The sequence below is a fragment of the Candoia aspera genome, chromosome 8 (assembly GCF_035149785.1).
Source record: "Candoia aspera isolate rCanAsp1 chromosome 8, rCanAsp1.hap2, whole genome shotgun sequence".
NCBI classification, from domain to species: Eukaryota; Metazoa; Chordata; class Lepidosauria; order Squamata; family Boidae; genus Candoia; species Candoia aspera.
This window is the reverse complement of record NC_086160.1, coordinates 67859696-67879550: the sequence shown is the minus strand read 5'-3', so window position 1 is coordinate 67879550 and position 19855 is coordinate 67859696. Positions and strand designations below refer to the sequence as shown.

The 19855-nt window shown below is 40.6% G+C and overlaps 1 protein-coding gene across 1 annotated transcript in view; it reads right to left on the bottom strand.

Moving 5' to 3' along the window:
• ANTXR2 (ANTXR cell adhesion molecule 2) overlaps positions 1–19855 on the bottom strand; it is a 134204-nt gene that overhangs the window by 60714 nt on the left and 53635 nt on the right. Inside the window, exons 11-13 of the mRNA XM_063310767.1 lie at positions 9662–9740; positions 5008–5103; positions 2520–2564 (exon numbers count right to left, since the gene is read on the bottom strand). Of these exons, the coding sequence (XP_063166837.1) occupies positions 2520–2564; positions 5008–5103; positions 9662–9740 (220 nt within the window). The remainder of the gene's footprint in view (positions 1–2519; positions 2565–5007; positions 5104–9661; positions 9741–19855) is intronic.

Sequence of the window (19855 nt, the reverse complement as noted above, 5' to 3'; positions counted from 1 at the left end):
AGCCAACTTCTCTCCCATCCCTCCATGCCAGCTGATTTAGAAAGAAAATAATGTATTTGGGGAAAGAACTTGGGTGTGTATTCAAGCACCCCCTATTGCAGCCTTCCCCCAAATGGGTTGGCACTGTAGGTTCCATCTTCCTCTGCCAGTATGACCAGTAGCCATTCTACAATTGCAGATGCAGCATCAACACATCTGGAAGATACTACACTGGGGGAGGTTGTTTTACATGCCTAGCCAACTTGGGTTGATAGCAGTTATAATTTCCCCTAAAGAAGTTCAGAGAATTCTCCGCAGTTTCCAAGGAAGAGGGGATTATCACTATTTTTGTGTTATTGCACTAAAGTTAAGGCTGCACTTCACATGTGCCCTAACATCTCCTTTAGGACCTCTGAATGTACAAAGACAAAACCAATATGCAGGACTAACATGGGGTTTATCAAATAGAACCCTTAAGCAAAAATACAGATGTGCAAGGCATTTAATATAGCCTGATCAGAACATACTACCATGTTTACAATACTGTTTAGTGGGGAGTGTGAATAAGATATTCTGTGAATTATCAAGTAATTTTTCCTCCCTCTTGCTGGCATCCTCATCCACAGCATGTATAAACCGAGCATTCTGGTTATGTGCAAGGAAAATCAATTTGCGATGGAACACATTCTGAAGTGCCTATTACAATCCAATTCCTGTTCAGCAACACAGCAACACTTTACCTGTGCACTTCGGGATAACCAATCTAGCTAATGGAGTGTACCATATAAAACAGAATGCTGTGCTCTACCCAACTAACTCCCCCCACCCCTTTATTTATTGCTTCCCATTTGGATACCCAGCTAAAATTGATGGATATGATTACACAAATTTATGAGAATTCCCAAGGAGTGAGGGGTCCAAAATAATTAATTACACTGCCAAAAAAAGAAGTAGGATTGAGCTAATAAACATTAGAGTTCATAAGGCAAAAGAACTATTCTGTTTAATTCTCACCGTCCCCAAGTACATTTTCATCAAAGTAACTTGATGTGGTGTGTTTACATACACTAGTATATGTACACATACAGACAGACAGTACAGTGAAACCGTGATTTTTGTAGACCTCCGGGCAACAGGCTTCACACACAACAGATGAAATTCCAGCATGAATACATTTCACTGGCATAATGACATCATCACACAAATGACATCATTGGGATGACATCATCACACAAATCATGTAAATTATGCCAATGACATAATTCCTGTTGCTGCAGTGATGTACTCTTTAACTCATCAGACTCTGGGGGACAAGAGACACTTCTTTCTCCAGAATTTCTTTATCTGTTAAAATAGATTTCACCGAATGTCCTAACCCTGCCAGCTTAATAGGGTTAACCATACCTGTCTTTCCAGTTTCCACTTGAATTGATTACTGAGGGGCAGAGTAGCCCATGGGTAAGTCAGACAAGAAACCATTTCCTTCCTACTAGAAGCTTACTATAGGATCTAAAGAGCTTCATTTCTACTTGCTTCTATCTATGGAATAATTACACTGACGAAAACTCATGAGCCCAAGTTCCTTTGAAACCAGAAAGAATATTTCTACAGTGAAAACATAACAAGCTTCTGAAGCACTCCAAGTAAGTAAAATAAGGTAATAAAGCAGAATATATCAATAAGCAAGCTTTGACATCACATTCCATATTCTAAATTCTAAGGCTTAAGTCTCCATTTAACCCCCACCCCAATAGGTAATCTTGCCTAATTTTGAGCACAGCTATAGAGAGTGAAGAAGCTGTTGCATTCTCTGGATCTGCCTCTGTGAATGTGTGTGTATGTATAAATGTGCCTGCACATGTATATATTCTTATGTTTTACTAGGAGTTGGTTACTGCAATTCCTGGTCAGCTTTGTGCCCAGAGACAACAATAAAAAACACCTTCTTTCAAGGAGGGTGCTCAGTACAGTTTCAGAGGCTGAACTCCCCTTTCATGAGAAAAACCTCCCAACAGGGTTCTTTGTTGACATTAGACATCTACTCTTTATCAAAGGATTCCACAAGGGTGTGTTTGGACCCACGATTCCTCTCCAGGAAGGCCAGCCTTTGAGAGTGACTAACACAGTAAAAACATGGCTGAACCATCTTAAAGGTGAACTCCTGACATCCTCTTAGGGCAGATATATACGCTGCTGTGATCAGCAGGCTGCCACTATCAACCACACCTGTGATTTATCTGCCTCCCTTTTCTAATATGCAAAAATCACTTACTACTCTGCCCCAGGAAGAGGGAAAAATAAATAAAAAGGGTTATTTGGAGATAATCAACTCATTTCTGGTTCGTCCTTCTTCTAGTATTCCTACCCTATACATCTCCAATTTACATCACCAGCTACTGCATGACACAAGAAGAAAAGGGATACTTCATGAGATAAATGAATCAAGTCCCATCATCCTTAACTTGTCTCTCTAAGTCACTGGCAAATTGGTGGAACCACTTATGTAAGTAGCAAGCCATTGGAGCAGTTTGGTAACTTACCTCTATGGGAGCTGGAGGCGGGGGTGGAGGAGGGTCCTTAATAACCTATTGATGAAGGGGACAGATTAGATGATGAAGGACAGAACGGCAAAGATCAATTAGAACCACACTGTAACAAGTCATTCTGATTGTGGTCCTTCTCCACTAGTCACCTCCAGAATCAACTAGCCATGGTTGAGGTAATAGACTACTTGTCCCCATCACTGTCAGACTGGAAGAACCACTATTGGATGAGTGTAAAAGATGCTTAGATATAATTAAACAGATGTATGTCTCACCAGTGACTCTGGGCAGATAAAAACACCGTATAAAATAACAATAAAAAAACAACCAAGATATAAAACCTATAAGTAAAAACAAATCTAATAAACAAGAACACCCCAAAGGCTCCAGGTAACCTTCTTGTTCCCATGCCTAGGAACACAGGCAGGTCTCTGAAGCTTTTCAGAAGACTGGCAGAGATGGAGTCAATCAAAACTCAGAAGGTATGATATTCTGCTCTAAACTCATTTTACTTAAACAGAATGTGGCCACCACACAGGGCTTTCCATGGGCTGCAAGTAATGGTGCCCCTCCAGATAATGAGATCCAATTTCCAATTGGATCTGTGCTGCTTCTCTGTGAATGTTGACAGCAGCAAGCCCCAAGTTCTTCTTTGTTGCAGGGCCTTTAGCCAATCATGTTATACATTATGGTATGGATCTGGTTTAGTCTAAGGTAATCTAGATTTTTTTCAGACTGGGCACAACACTTAACCCTTGAGTGGCAAGCCAGGACCACTCTCAAACATGGCTAAGACCTCTCCCCCACTCAAAGTACTTTAATTAAATAAACTTTATTAACAGTTGGCTGGAATTCTCCTGAAAGTCTGTGGTGCCCTTAAATTACTTTAGATCCATCTTTTCTTTCAAAACAGGCTCAGGAAGCCATCCTTATCTTCCGGGGGCAGGAAGGCAAAGGAAGAGCGTATGCAACTTCTTCATCCTGAGAACTTGCACATGTTAAAAGACATAATATTGCCAAGATGTCAAGTATTTCTGTTTCATTCACATTTCTTAAACACCATCTCAAGAGCCCAGGAGACTAAATCTCCATTTTGTTTACCATATGCAGAGTTTGAGTCTTCTCCAATTTTTAGGGTTTGGTATTATTATCATTGTCAAGAACAGGCTGCTGGGTGTTTATTTAGCCAAAGAAGGGGGAGGAGGGGAATTAAGACTTCATTTTAGAACACAGCCGGTTTCCCACCATAATAGACAATTAAATAGACAGACAGACAGATAGATAGATATGAAGGGAGGGAGGTAGGCGGATAAGGTAGATGAAGATATTGAATTCATTTTTTAAATAAATGAGTTGCTTCAGGCAACGGTCCCTTGATGTGCTCATTAACACTTCTCAAATGCTCGAATGAGGTGGGCATTACGAAATGTCAGCACCAGAGCCCAAAGCCAGCTTGATGCAGTCAGATGTTCTCTAACGTTCACGAAAGAGTGAACAAACTGTCAACAGCCAACTCTTTTACAAAAGAGAAAGAAAAACGAAAAACCGATCGCAACCTGGCGATGTGCGTGGACTGCAGATCAAGTTATAAATAAATAAATAAATAAATAAATAATAACCGACTGGCTCCTGCCAACAATTAAACAGTATGCCCCAATTCATTTGACACACTAGATGCCAACTGGCTGCTGCCAACAAGAAAGACTGAATGGTGGGGGGGAAAGACGGGAACTTCCTCCTTCAATGCAATTTTGTTCTATTCATATCCTCCAATATTTATGCAGGCAGGCACAGCTTAACTAAAATGGTGAAAACTGGGCCTTCACTGCAACAAAACCAGGCGTTGAAAAAGAATGTCAGTTTACACCATTCTTGGGAATGAAATATGGAAAAGACTGCAGGAGTCAAAGTTACAATAATTATAAGTATATACTGTATATACCATCATCCCAATAAAATGTGGTGCCTTACCTTGGGCTATCTACAGCTACCTCAAAGGCTATGCTTTGAGATGAAATGGGTGTTCAGAACTCAGTGTTGTTTTCTCACAGCACCTCTATTAAGACTAACAACAAGAACTACAGACTTTTAGAGGTAAAGGGGGATTTATCCAGATATTAAACTCGATTCCATGTTTTCATTTTTAAAAATTTGTTTTGTAGGGGATGCAAGGGAATGCTAATTAGCACAGAAGGGTGGAGGAGTATAAACTCCAGAAATCAGCCAATTAATAGATCTTGCTGACGAGTCTGCACTTCAGTGAAAGCAAACACTAGCTGCGAGCACTGTGTAGTCCCAATCTGTTATTTTTATTTGCATTCAGTTGCAAGATAAGATGCCTCAGTCCAATCGTAGCATAACCTTCCCCAACCCGATTTCTAGCAAATCAGTATCACTACATGGGCTATGCTGCTCACCCAACTGACTGAAGACTATGGATATACAAGAGCCACGTGGCCACACAGAGAGGAAAGATTTTACTCACCACTTTGCAACACAGGGGCCAAAACCACCATAGGGCAGCAATTCCCAGCAAGAGTAACAAAATGAGGATAATTATAAGTGCCACAATGCCATTTGTCTATAAAAAACAGAGAGAGGAAGACAATAATTTAATTCTCATTTATGGAAATGGAAAGGCAGTGATCTCTTTTTCTTTCTGCATAGTGTTAAACCAGACTGAGACAAGTAGGACATTGATTTCAGTGTGTCTGCAGTTTCCTTTCTTGCTATATGACAGGCTCCCTTGCCCAATCTATATTTTACATCACTTCGCTTCATTTTTATTAACAAATTGAAAGAGGAATTAACATCCTGCAAACTAAGTTGCCAACCCTCAGAATTGTCTATATTTACCAGCTTGACACTTATTTTCTTTTAAAATAACATTTAGAGGTAAGTAAGTACACCTTAGTTTTTAAGACACTGCCTGCAAGGCAAGGATAGACTGGAATTTATTGGCATGCACTGCTCCCTTTTCATATGGATAAACAAAAAGATGAAGAAATGAATGGACAAAAGATAACAATGGAGAGAAAGCCCTCCAGCAGAGATGTCTATGTTCAAAAGCTTCACATTCAAAAATGGGAGGGGGGGGGGTAAAAAAAGTGAGGATGGTGTCCATGGTCTCAGCCACCATACTGATTTTCTTTAACCTCCTCTCAAGCCATAGTGGCAACACAGCCATCCTTCAAAAATAAAGACGGGTGACTTCACACTCTGGCTGAAAGAATGTATTCCTGCCCATAAAGAAAATTAGCATTCACGTAATCTGGAGTAAGGCAGGGATTATCTGTCCTCACTTTTTGCCCATTTTTCTGGTTGAGAACCATAATGTAGACAAGAGCTAGGGGTCATTTGAGACCAACGGGCACCTTTGGAATTCTGACTGCAGTCATACTGTAGGTGCTCTCACAAAATGATAGTCGTGGGGCACAGATTTGCCTATTTGTATAACAATGGCCAGGGTGGGCCTGGACAGTCATAATGCACCCCTTTATGTGAAGGGAAATTGATGGGGTTCCTCCCCACCATTTCCTCTACCCTCCCAGGTGACTTTACTACTTCAGCTTCCCTTCCTTTTCTTTCTGGGCAGGTGGGGACACTTCCAAACAAAGGACTGAGATGAGATCAACCACTGCTGTATTTTCTAAGAATGCCTCTTAGATGTTTTGGGGACCCAGAGATATTGTTGGGACGAAAAGCTATCCTTGTAAAATCTGGTGGGATAGGCTAGCAGTAAGAAAGCACCACCAGGTTCAAAGAGAAGAATAAGCCCTCGGTGGGGTCTCCGTTCATATATTTGTGCATCCTCTTCTTAGCTGTATTTGCTCTAAGCAGCAAATGAGCATCTCAATGAATGTAATGGCAAGGGCCTCTGAACATGAACGTGTGCAGAATGGCTCTATAGGCTGACTTCGGCTTTCAGCAGTTGTAATAGCTCAGATACTTCCATGTTTCGCAGAGAAGCTGCTGCTTTCTCCGCCAGTAGAAATCAGCAAATATGTTTCCTGTTTATGAAAATAACATAAAGGGTTGGCATGGCAAATGCCTAAGTAAGTTCAGCCTAAAATCAGACTGTGGATTTGCTTCATTAAGCAGTACACACTTATTTCCATATTCTGAATCAAGGAAGTTTTTTTAAGAATCACAAAGATGGAAAAACTCCATGTCTGGGTTTACCCTGTATTGTCACACTCACTCACACACACACACACACACACACACACACACACGTAGACACTAAGCTCCAGCTGCTTAAGAAAACTAGACATTTTGTTATTTCTACTAGTGGTCCACAGGTTGATCATAATATTTTTCTGGTAAAAACATTCATTGACCCAGCACTAATAAATACCACCAAAAAGTAACACCAACTCCATAAAATGAACTCCATATGCATTTTTGTCAGGATGGATCACGCAACATAGGCAACACCAAGAGGTTTTGTGTATGTATGTGTATTTAATTTCCAATGAGGGAGAGAGAGAGAGGAGAGAGGGGAGAGAGAGCGCAATCCTTATTTCAGAAGATGATCATTATGATCTAAACTTGCTTGCAATAAATCTCCTGGGGCCTTTTTGCAGGGGTGAAGGAAAGAGGCTTGTTTGTTCTTTAAAGAGGCTGCAGATGCATCTCAACAGAGCCTCTCAAGGGATGTGGGTTTAGGAGCCTTTTATGAGCTGTTGAGTGTGTTACTAGCAAATAAGCCTTATATGTAAATAACAGCAGCATGTGCCAAAGAAGGGGAGAGATTTCCTGGGTGACCAGGGACCATATCCCCTAACTGTCTTTAGGTTTACTCTGCCTTTCTCTAGAGATTTCAGAAAGCAGACATGAAGAGACTCTGTTTTCATCCCAATAGCCTTGCAGAGCACATTTAAAGAAGAGATGGCTACTAATCTTTTACCTCCCAGTTGGCTTCATGGCTGAACAGAAATAGAAGGCACTGCTTGAACATTGCTTGTTCAAGAGGATGAACTTTAGTAGATTAAAAAATATATCAGAAACAGTATCAGAGTAAGACTGTTATATTACATTCCCAAAAGAAGTGACTATAGCAAGTTATGCTTTGGTGATGCCCCCTAGATAGACTGAATTATGGCGGACTTCCTGAGAGGCATGGCGAACGGAAGACATTTCCACAAAAGCAGAGCTGGCGACTGTTGCAAAGACCAAAGAATCAGTGAGTAGACCAGTCCCTCAGAATGTCTCCGGATAAGGAGAGGACAGGAAATTGCCCACATGTGCTCCAGATGGCTGCTTCTAACAAGGAGACTGCAGGACAGCGATCTTCCATGGGTGTGAGCACCAGAAGACCATCTTGCTCACAACTGCAGCAGAGCCTTTTAAAGGACACTAAGTTCACAAGCCTCACTTTCTAATCAGAAGTGAGTATCAGTAATGATATCTGATTCTATGGATAGATTATGTCAAAAAGATGTCAGTGAGGGAATGACAGATGTGGAGCAAATTTTGTCTGACAAGACAGAGAAAGTACCAAAAGTGGAACGACAAATGACAGGCCAAGATAATAATTTGGCAAAGGATGCTTTATTGGGTATACAAAAGAAACTGGCTGAAGTTTTAAAAATTAAAGGGGAAATACAAATTACAAACCAAGAGAATGGTCTGGAAAATGTTTTCTTATTAGAGCTACAAGAGAGGCTTTTAAACCCTTGAAGAAGTCTGTGCGACTGGAGAAAGAAGAATTGAAGAGAAATCAAATCCTATGACAATATTTAATGAACTAAAGATTAAGACTGTTAGAAGTAAAAGGAAGGAATATAAAGTTGGTTTATTTAATCAAGGTTAAAATAAGACATTTATTTGCAAAGTTCTGGCAACCCCTCATGGACTTTTTGCTGACACCAGGATTGAAAAGTTGATGTTTTATGGATTCGCTTATAGATCAGGGATGGGATATGGGATGAAGATATATCTGTCTGTAACCTGACAGGGGGTAAAGAGTTACTAAATTTGTCTATACTTGTTGTAATGAAGGTTAGAATTCACTTCTTTATATATTTCTTTTCTTCTTCTTTATCATATTCTTTCTCTTCTATTTTCTTTTTTCTTGCACTTTTTATTCTTCCTATTCTTTTTTCTTTAAGTTTAGTTTGTATTAATTTTTACTATTGTAATCAAAATCCTTAATAAACATTATATGCAAAAAAAAATAGACTGAATTACAATTCCCAGGCTACTCAACCAGTGCTTGGGTGGGGGATTGCAGGAACCCAGCACAGCTTGGGGCCATACAGGCATATGCAGGAGGGGAAGGGGAGGCAAGTGATGAAATATACATTGTAACATCACACATAAACTCCTCCCATTATGTCCTTGCTGGCAACAGCACAAAGCAAATATGAAAGGGCAGAGGTTGAGTCATGAGGTCATGACATGCTTCATCGTTTTGGCATCATTGTGGTGACAGACACCTATGAAAGGGCACCGAGTTGGGGTAGGCTCACTATGAATAAGGTAGGTATTTCTGGAGATATATCCTTTGAAGAAGATTTCTCCTCTATTTAAGATAGGAGTGGAAATCTGAGCCCTTTGCCACCCCAATTTTTTTTTTTAAATCCTCTATGTCCCCTCTGAATGGAAATTGCCAAAAATGGGTGGCATGTTTTCTTGTCGTTTTGAAGTAGGAAAGTCATGAGAAGTACAGCATAAGCCCTACAATTACATCTTAAAACAAAACAAGTATTGGATTAACAACAAAAACAAAGATTCCCCCCAACCCCTCCACCAAGAAATAAGAAGACACTTCCCACTCCATCTAGACACATGATCCAGCTTGGCCAACTCTGCATCACTCAATGGGAACTTCATTCCCCAGCCCCACCAAAAAAGTATGTTAAATGCAGCAGTCTTTGCTGTAGACTCAGTGAATGCCCATCTAAGATGTAAGAGGGAAGCTTGCCAGAGTAACAGCTCTAAGATTCTAATCTCTGCCATTTTTTTTTAAATGGAGGTGAAAGCAAGCATGCCTGGCTTCAGATATATCTCATGAGTATAGTCTATTTTAAAATTAGATAGCCACATATGGATTACCTAGTTTTGTTTTAAAAAATATAGCCTCCCAGATATAAATATACCACTTTCTGGCTCTTACTGGCTGTGACTCTACTTACACATTCTGTTGCAGTAATGGTTAAAGAGCTGGAGATGAGTGATTGCCCTTGGTTCAAACTGACAAAAACATCCATCGTTCTGAAAAAAAAAGGGGGGGGGATACAAATACAATATTTAATCGTATGCTTACACAGTGGGCTGACCAGATATAGTTAAAACAGAGAATGTGGCAATCGAGCCAGATCTCGTGGGTGTTAACTAGTTTGCTAAAGAGCTCAAAGCAAACACTTGGAACCAAACTGTGTAAGGGAGGTTGTGATGAATGGCTTGAGCTATCATGACATACGGGGAACAAAGCTACAAATCCTTGCACAACCAGTAGAGATGGAAAAATTGCTCCTTGAGTGTACCACCTCAGATAAAAGATTTGTCCTTGGAGAAGTCCTATAAATCAGCACATATTTAAAAAACAATCAGCATTCTAAACTTCCATGTCCTTGGAGTCTTCCACAGATGTGCACTCCAATCATCCCAAGTCCAGAAATGCATAATGGTCTGAGCTGACTTGGAATCTGACCAAGAACCAAGTATGGCTACAGAGCTAGTTCTGGAAGGCTTTGATGCGGAGTCCCAAGGATCTTCTCTCACCTCTGCAACAAACCCTTGGCAAGTTGCTATTTATTAGCCACCATTAAGCATTCTACTGTAACCATCCAGACAAGGTCTTTTTTCATTTTTCAATCATTTATCCTATTTCTAACCTGCTCAATGATTTTTGGATGGATTGCAAAACTATTTCAAACATTAGAAACTATACAAACATGTGTGTGTATAAATATAAATATAAATAAGCAGCACAAGAAGGGTGTAATAAAAACATTAAAAAGCCACTGCCCTAGTACCATGTGAGCCTCTGAAATGACAATTTGAAAAATGCAACTGCAGAAATGTTTGGCAAAATAATGTCCTAGCCTAGGGCTGAAAAGGCATCAAGGTGGGTGCCAAGCAGGTCTATCTGGGGAGAGAATTAGATAGGAAGGGTCCCAAGTAAACGATAAGACTTTTTCACTTGGCAGAGCATCCAGAGGAGAGCCTCCATAGATTACTCAAGACCTGGGTGGGTACAGATGGATAACTATGCTTGGTCCCCATTCAAGAGACCAGTAACAATGGTTTGCATTAGGCCTGGAAACAGACTGGTAGACCCATTTTTCAGCTGAGAAACATACACTGGAAGAAAGGCAGTACCAGTGATTCTTCCTATTTGGCCAATGGCCCAGTGAAACCTAAAAACCTGGACTCAGCTTAACTTAGAAAAGACTTATATGACCAAACAATGTTGTTATCAATAGAAAGCCATAACCATGAATCCTAACTCGACTCTTCATCCCAGAAGCATAAAAGTAATAAAAATAACCATCTGAAAAAAGATTTGAGTTGTTGGTCCAACTGTGGGTTCTTGGGATGTAAAGAATTACATGGATTCATTCATGCCCATAAAAATGTCAAGACTGGCAATAAACACACTAATTACCACTCCAACAACACAGATATAGTATAAAAACCACTAATTAGGGCTTGTTGGGGCTTTCTGCAAAGAGAAATCAGGCAGCAGAGAAACATAAATAGGAAAGTGGTTTCTTGTTTCTTCAAATAACCTTGGAAAAATCCAAGCAAAAAAGTAAGGATTAGAGATCAGCTGTTCCTGGCATCTACGGTTTTGATCAAGCCTCAGCAAGTTTCCTTACATCCTTATCTTTAAGCTGGAAGAGTCAGATTTTCATAGATGTTTCTGGATTTACAGTCCCAGGAGCATTTCATCCAGTAACCACATCCTTTCTTGAACCAGTTCTGTGAGCTATATGCCAGTTACCTCAACTTTATCTTGACACCAACCCTATACGCTGTTCAAGGTTTTTCTTTACTTTCCATTCTCCTCCATACAGTGGGAAATAGGGAGACTCCAGGAACTGAAACAGAATTCCAAGGGTTCTAAATGTGATTCTGAGAACAATATTTAGGCTGTGAGTAAAAATAATAATAAAAAAAAAGACTTAACCCCAAGTCACCAATGCATTCAACTTGCTCAAAATTCAATCATCCTTGTCAGAACTCTGCTTTCCAAAACAGCAAAGGCAACAGCTCATGTTCACCTTCCATTCAGTTGGCTTATTTAAATTTTTTCTTGTGCATGGAATTCTGAATTGTCAGACCACAATTAGCTTTCGATGACCCTGTGGAAAAGTTCAACAGGGTTCACCTGAATCTCCTCCCTAGCTAGTACAATAAGCAGTTTGGACAATTCATTTAAACTTAGCATTAATAAATGCCCAAGTGCATGATGCTTTAAGTCCTAATCCTAATGTTCCATCTTTATTTCTTTTAAAAGCAGTTCCAGAACTGCAGCAGGAAGATTTTTTTTACTTCCTTGTATATTCCTCAGTGCTCAGCAAGGTAGGCAGCACCCAGACTGCTTTAGCCAATCTTGAAAAGCTAAGCTAGGTCAGATCTGGTTATACTTGGACAAAGAAATGCTAGGACTGTAGGTTGGAATGGGAAATCAAAAACAGCTGAAAATCTGAAGGAGAATTCAACAATTGAACTGGAATTACTGAACCAAGGGAGGCAAGATTTGGCAGGAAGTTTCAGAAGCTATAACATCTTTCTCAACCTTGGCGATTTTAAGATGTGTGGACTTCAACTCCCAGAATTCATAGCATAGTGGCTGGGGGATTCTGGGAATTGAAGTCCACACATGGTAAAGTTGCCACGGTTGAGAAACACTGGCATCTAGTCAAACAAAAGAAAAGAAGTGGTTCCATCTGACAACATTTCAGTCACGTCTTTGAAGACTGAATCAAAGCAGGGATTCGCTGTAAAGTCAGTGCCACAAAGCATTTTGTGTCAGGTGCCACAAAGCACTTTGTGGTCGTGTGAAGAGATTCACAGGCCCAATGGCTTTTCCACTGCTTCTGGAATTGTTGTAGACAATTCAATACAAAACGTGGCAAATCCACTTCCATGCTAAGGGGACGTGAAGATAATAGGAGAGGGTTCAGTGATAGAACTGGTACTGACATGAATAGCCAACCATCGCCTCATTAAACTCTACTTATCAGAACTTGGGGGGCGAGGGTAGTAAAACTGAACTTTTCTCTCCCTTGTGACAAAAGGAAGTTACACTTCTGTGCTGGTCCTGCCAACACAACGAGGAATTCACTTCTCAAAACTCTGAATTCAGGCTTAACTAGTCCAGGATGCAGACTTGGGACAAACCTGACTTTTACATCCTGCATGATTGGGGCAGGTTTCAAACACTCAGTAATGAAAGAATGGGTGCCAGGCTAATACAGGGACTACCCTAACATTTACTGCTTTTGAGACAGGGGAGTCAGCAATCAGTGCCACTTTCTCTATGCCAACTTTTTTCCTCTGTGGCATTATAACTCACTGTACTAGTCTGTACAGCAAGGCACTGTACAGCAAGGCACAACACTAAAACAAATGAGTCCTCCTCAGATCAGGCCAAGCTTTGCTAAATATGCCCTGCCAACCTGGCACCCCACTGAAATGAGCGATAAGGGGGCCCTGCCCAGGCCAAACTGTTATGCCAACCCTCCTGATAGCTCAACAATCCAGTAATTGGAAACAGCAAAGCACCCCACCCCACACGGGTGAGTCAGTGTGCATTTTTAGTGCTGCATGCCAAATCTGACACACACACACACACACACAACACAACAAGTAAGTGCAGAAAGCAATAACTACGCTTTATATATTTTTGAAAGTCTTATTTGTAAGTTGGAGTAGCTCCCTTTCCATGCTGATTTAATCAACATAATGGAGGATCTTTGCTAGACAATTTGGAGGTGCTGGGCTTACTTCCTCATCTCTGCTCTCTCTGTCATATAGAGGAAACATTTCAAGCATTTGTTGGGGTGAAGGCCTTGATGATATCCAGCTGGAAATTTGGCAGTTTAACGTCCTCTAAAGATCTAGCCTCCCCACTACTTTCGTTCCTTTCCGCCAAGAAAATGAAGCAGCTGGATATGTTTGATGCTTCCCCATCTGTAACTTTTAGAGGAGACTTTTGAATTACATCTTGAAGTGGCCTGAATCAAACTGGATTGCCGTTGAATGTCAAGGCACAAACTCCAATAGAACCAAGCCCTCTTCAAATTTCACATCTCCAAATCAAATTAGGCCCATATCACACCACATGAAGCAAAAGTCATGCCTGAAAAGTGCGGGAAATGTTTATGGGTGTTTTGATTTCTCTAGAATGACATTCTTTCTGCTAACTTAAATAAGCATTCCAAATCTAGATCCTGGAATGTATGGGGAACAGATGGGAAATATAATATCAAAATGAGAATGGGTCTCCCAAAACTGAAAAACTGAAAATTATTTAAAGCACAGATTTCAAGATTTTCATTGTTCAGCCATGCTTACAGACTCATGGTCATCACTCTGCATTATTATTATTATTCCTGCCTTTTTAATATATAACTCAAGGCAGTGAACAAACCTAATACTCCTGCCTCCTATTTTCCCCACATTAACAACCCTGTGGGGTGGGGTGGGGTGGGCTGAGGGAGAACAACTGGCCCAAAGTCACTCAGCCAGCTTTCATGCCTAAGAGAGGCCTATAACTCACAATCTCCTGGTTTCTAGGCTAGCACCTTAACCACTACACCAAACTGGCTCTGTTTAATTACCTAAAACTGTTTTAATTAAACAAAAAATCTGTCACTCGGTGAGATTCAAAATGGTGCCCATTGCAGCATTAACTGACAGCAATGCACACAGCACTCTGTTGCTTCTGCTTCAGAATTCACAAAAACATATTTATTCAGGGAAGGAGGAGAAACGAGTGGGGAAGTTGTATACTTAAAAATTAAGCATATAAATGAAGAGTAGATGCATGCTTTTAAAAAGTACATATTGCAATACTCAATATACCATAATTTACAGTATCACTGGATCAGACAGGGGCCCATTTACACTAATATTCACACAGTGGCCAACCAGGTGCATTTGGGAAATTCACAAGCTGGTTTCATCACCAAGCTGGTATTTAAGTAATGTTGCCCGTCATGCAAGATAAAAGATACAGATATCAAATCTATCAGCCACTACTAGCCAGTCTCTCCATGCCCTACCCCCATTTAAAGCCATCAACATTGGTAGCCGTCGCTACATTGGGTGAAAGCAAACTCTTCTGTGAATCCATTAAGGGAAACTGAAAACGAAGTTCCTGTGTATTAAGAAACATTGCACACAAAAGGGAATGAGGCAGATTCTAGGAATAAAATACTGCATATGCCCAGTGACTTCTGCAGTACATCTCCATCATAAGCTTCTTTATCTCTCCAAGTCTGGATAGTTGTTCTTTTATGGATGACTAAAGGGTAGAACTAACTGCTACACTTCCCTGCATCCTTGGTCTAAGAAAGGCTTTCCTGTTTTATGAAATACAGCTGACATTTCACAACTCCATAACCTGTTTTCAAAGGATTCCTCTGCTCCCCTCTTTCTGGGCATCCAGTAAAATACGGCCATTTTATTATCTAGTTAAAAAGGTGGGGTGGGGGAATAAAAACCAGGAAAGATGTTTGCTGGAAGAAATAAATAATTTCCTTCCAATTTCCACACATTGAAAATTAAACTGGTAACTGCCCAGAAAGTTTTTTAGAAGCACTGAGATGCCAGCATTTAAAAAAAAGAAAAAAAGAGGGTACCTGTGCAATCCTATGCCTACCTACTTAGGAGGAAGTTCTGCTGAATTTCCAGATACTTGTGAACATACTTTCCAGTCTAAAAGACCGTAACATGGCTTCCAGATTTGACGCGTTTAAAAATATTTTTAGCTCAAATTAGTTAAGCAAACTACAAAAGCGGGGGGAGATATTTAAATTAGGGGGAAAAATTTGGAACATAAGAAACCATAAGCTAAACTTGACTTTCTCAATCTCTCATCCTCCAGATGCACTGAATTAGACCTTTCAGCCATCCTGGCCAATAGCTATATACTAGGAATTCCGGGAGTAGTAATTCAATGCATTTGGAAGATACAAGGCTAAGAAAGGCTAGGAGAACCATGAATCATTCATATGCCCATTAGACCTGCTTGGGGATGGGTTCTGATGATGTGTGGAGCAGGCAAGCAGATTCTCAGTTACACTAATCCATCCAACCAACTGAAGCTTTAGATTAACCTGGTAGACCACTGAAGTCAACTCTTGACTCCAGCTTGATTCCAGATGAGTTTAGAGATGCCTCCATGCCATTTTCTCGGCAACAGTACGAAAGTGGCTGGTCACTGCCTTCATCTCAGATGTGTTTTTTTTTTTCAATTTTCTAATCTAGTCTACACTTCTAATATTCCCTCAAAGTCTCCCATCAAAGTACTAACCAGGCCTGGCCTTCGTAGCTCTTCTGTCCAAAAAATAGCTACCTGATGAGATATGGTAAGCATGTATACTAACACTATTAGCTCATGATTCAGCCACTTCTCTGTTTTACCGCTGTGTCAGTTGAACACGTTGAACAGACATGGAGAGCATAAACTATATTTTACTTTATAAAAGCTTCTAAGTTGGTCACCTGGAGCTAATTTTACTTACCACTAGCAACTAAGTAAACGGCTGCCTATCTGCCTGGCTAAGAATCTGCATTCTTAGTTGGGGGAACTAGAGTAAGCCACAAGTTCCAGGATCATCCATCTTGAATAACCTATGTCCTAGATCAAACACCCTTTATATCCACTTTAAAAAGCATCTTAGATACCAGCATCAGGACAATCCCTCCCTGCCCCAGGCATGGAAGAGCCTATGCCGCTTAGCATATAGGTGGGAAATCCTTTGGTGGCTGGAAGAATATTTGAGATGGTTTGGGAAAGCAAAGGAAGCAGTGAAGATGAAAACAGATTGCACTTATGTCACAAACATGGTTGGGCCCAGGATTTGGGGAGTCTTCTATATTTAGGAGAAGGTTGTGTCCTTTTATCCCACCTCATAATGGTAGAACTCACACTGTTGATTTTTAGCAATTGTGACTGGAGGGGGAATCACAGCAACACAAGACTTGACCCCCCCCCAAAATAAAAGACATATAGATAAAAGTTTATGTACTAGAACAGCTGGGACAGCAGTTAATGCTAAAAGGGAGTTCTCATCCATATTCCTACCTCAGATTAACCCCCAGGCAAGGGTAACCCTCATCCAACCTATGCTTTTAGAGCTAATTCCATTCAGTCGTTGGCTTAATGTCAAGGTTCTCTGCAACTAACAAAGACCTCTGCATTCCTCCAGCAGCAACTCACTCAATGGGCAGGCAGAGCAAAAGGGATATTAGAGGAGAAAAGGCAGGAAGAAGAAAATGGGGACCTACCCTTTCAACTGTGGTCCTCTCATCACCGGATCTTAGCCACCATTAAAAAGTGGTCCCCAGCAGAATAATCCTGACAAAGAGTGATCCTCAACCCACCCCCCATCTTTTTCAACAGCTCTACATCTCAAGCAGCAAAACACAAGGCTGAATTAAAAACACTGCCCTTACGTCAACTCTGTCCTGAATTATCAATGGATGGTGCGCGTGCTTGTGGAAGGAGAGATGTATGCTTTAAATATGTGCCATTCACACCCTGACTTCCCTTTCTTTTAGCTTTAATAGCTTTAAAATAATGCAAAAGCTGATTCACAGAAGTAGGCCAATGTTTTTGAAAGCGTACTTAACTATACCATATGCCTCTTTAAATCATTTTTATCAAGCAAGTTGGAGAGTTCATTTCAGTCTTTTTTTTTCCTTTTGCAACCGCTTACTGGTATTTATCCAATTTGTCCCTTTCTTCTTGCCAAATTGCAGGTTTGAGATCTCTACTAGACAGAAGGACAGCTGCGCTATTGTTGACTGTTGTGGAAAAAAAAGCAAATTTTTTAGGGGGGAAAATAAAAAGGCTGCAGAAACAGCCCAAATTACAAGAAGAAACCAGTGACAGTCACTATAGAATGTAACAAAGTTTGGACATTTTTAAAAGTAAAACACTAAATATTGTTCTTTGCGCCCTGTCTTGCTGGCCATCACGGACTTAAACCACATGTTAAGATCTATATTTTCCTGCAAACGAGGCAAAAAAGCATTGCCTTTCACATATACTCCCTCCCCACTCTCCAAACCATAGCATCCACTGCCAAACAAAACCAAACTTTCAGATAAGAATATAAAAGAGATGTTTTACAAATAGATAAAAATGTAGAGTTTGTTCACTCTCCTTTCTTGCTCGCTCTCGTTCTCTCCCCTTCTCTGCCTCCATCGCTGCGATTACCCATAATTTCCCAGATGTTCCAGGCTGGGTAGTTATACATCAACCAGGAAAATAACTCTTAAGACAAGACGCCACTGCTTTCAAAAGCGAGATGTTCACCACCACATCCCAGCACCTCTAAATAATGAAACATCTGGTTGGGTCTTGCTAAGATGCCCTTTCTTCGGAAGCAGAGATCAATCTCCCAAGCTAATGGGCACTTGCAGATCTTTCCCGTGTGGGTGGTCTTGGCTATACTGCAACGCCCCAAGTGCTTTTTTTTAGATCCCAGAAGCTAAGTGTCCAGTCTTATTCAAAAGATGTGATTTCCCCCTCCCACCACTGCCCAGCAAAACGCCACTGTTGGAGGAGCCAAAAGAAGAAGAGCTTGTGCTAGATGCCGCAGGCTAATGAGGGTGGAGCAAACAGCTGGCTTTGAGGACTCGTCCACCAGCACATTGTTAATTATTTAAAGGAGAGGACAGAGGGAGCCATCAGCACATCTGTCACCCATAGCCAGGCAGAACCGCTTCTCTTTGCAGGACCAGATGTGTTTATTCGGGAGCGATACTAACTAGCTTCTTAATGGTTCTGAATCCTTCGCCAAAAGTTAATTAGACAAACACACTAAATATCCATCACCTTGCACAGCAGCCCCTTCCCTGCGTGCCTTTGAAACAAATACAAATGAAACAATAGCACCACAATGCTGACCAGTCCTCAGATACCACCGCTCATCACCAAGGGGGAGGCCAACGGGAATCTGCCAAAAACCCACTACATAAATTTGAGAAATACAAAGGAAAGTCACTTCCTCCCTTTTAAAGAAGAAAGGCCATTACAAATTCAAAGATGGGGCCTTCAAGTCCAGTGGAATGACCAGCAATTACAAGTTCCAGAAGCAGAGCTTCATTCACTCGCCGGAGCAAAAGGATCCCAGCTCCCTAACACCTCCAAGGCTGACAAATTTGTAAGGATGTTGCAGCAGCATCAACAGAGGTCTGCAGTGATCTCCTACATCTGTAAGAACATGTTCATGTGGTATATATCTTTTTTTTAAAGAATTCTTAAACTTTAGGGCAGCCATTAAAACAAGATGGACATGGGAAAGAGAAGGGAAGGTGCATAGGAAACATAATAAAGAAACTGGACGGACAACATCCCATAGAATGTCTCCTTTGCAAATTTTTTAAAACCCAAATCACCCTCTCTTTTTTTTTTTTGACAAGTGTGCAAGGAGTTCTTCAGGAACGTCTCTCGCAAAAGGGAGAGAGTAAGAAAAAGTATTGTATGTGTAGCAAGCAAAGGCTAAAAATGTGGTGGTGGGGGAGGGTTGCACTGCTTGTGATATTCAGACTCATATGACCAAAAGGATAGAAGATGGATGAGATCTGTTATAGGGATCATTACAAATATTCAGGAATCTAAGGAAAACAAATCAAAATAATCATTCATATTTAGTTTCGACTAACTATGAAACAAAACTAGACTGAGCCATATCAAGGATGTTGGTAATCCTACTTTTTTTTTTCCAGTAGTGGAAGAAGCTATTTGTACAATAATTATAATTGCCACGGACAAACATTTCTATGGATGAGCTTTCACTCCTTGGTACTGGAGTTGGGTGACTGTATCTACTCCCTTCGTACAGTTTTCTGGGATATAACTGTAAACCGCCCAGAATTCCTCCTTTTGGGGGGTGATGGGTGATGATAAAATTTGATAAATAAATAAATAAATAATCGGGCACTTTCACAATTTGGAAAAAAGCACTGCAATAAACTGTAATATGGATTCACTGGATTTGGGCAAGGGTGAACTCATTCATGGTTTACAGCTTAGAATGATGTTTCTTCAATAAACCAAAGTTTAAACACTCCATGGCTCAGGTGTAAACCCAATTAAAAAAAATATCACTATAATTATGATCCTATATACACCTGAGAGT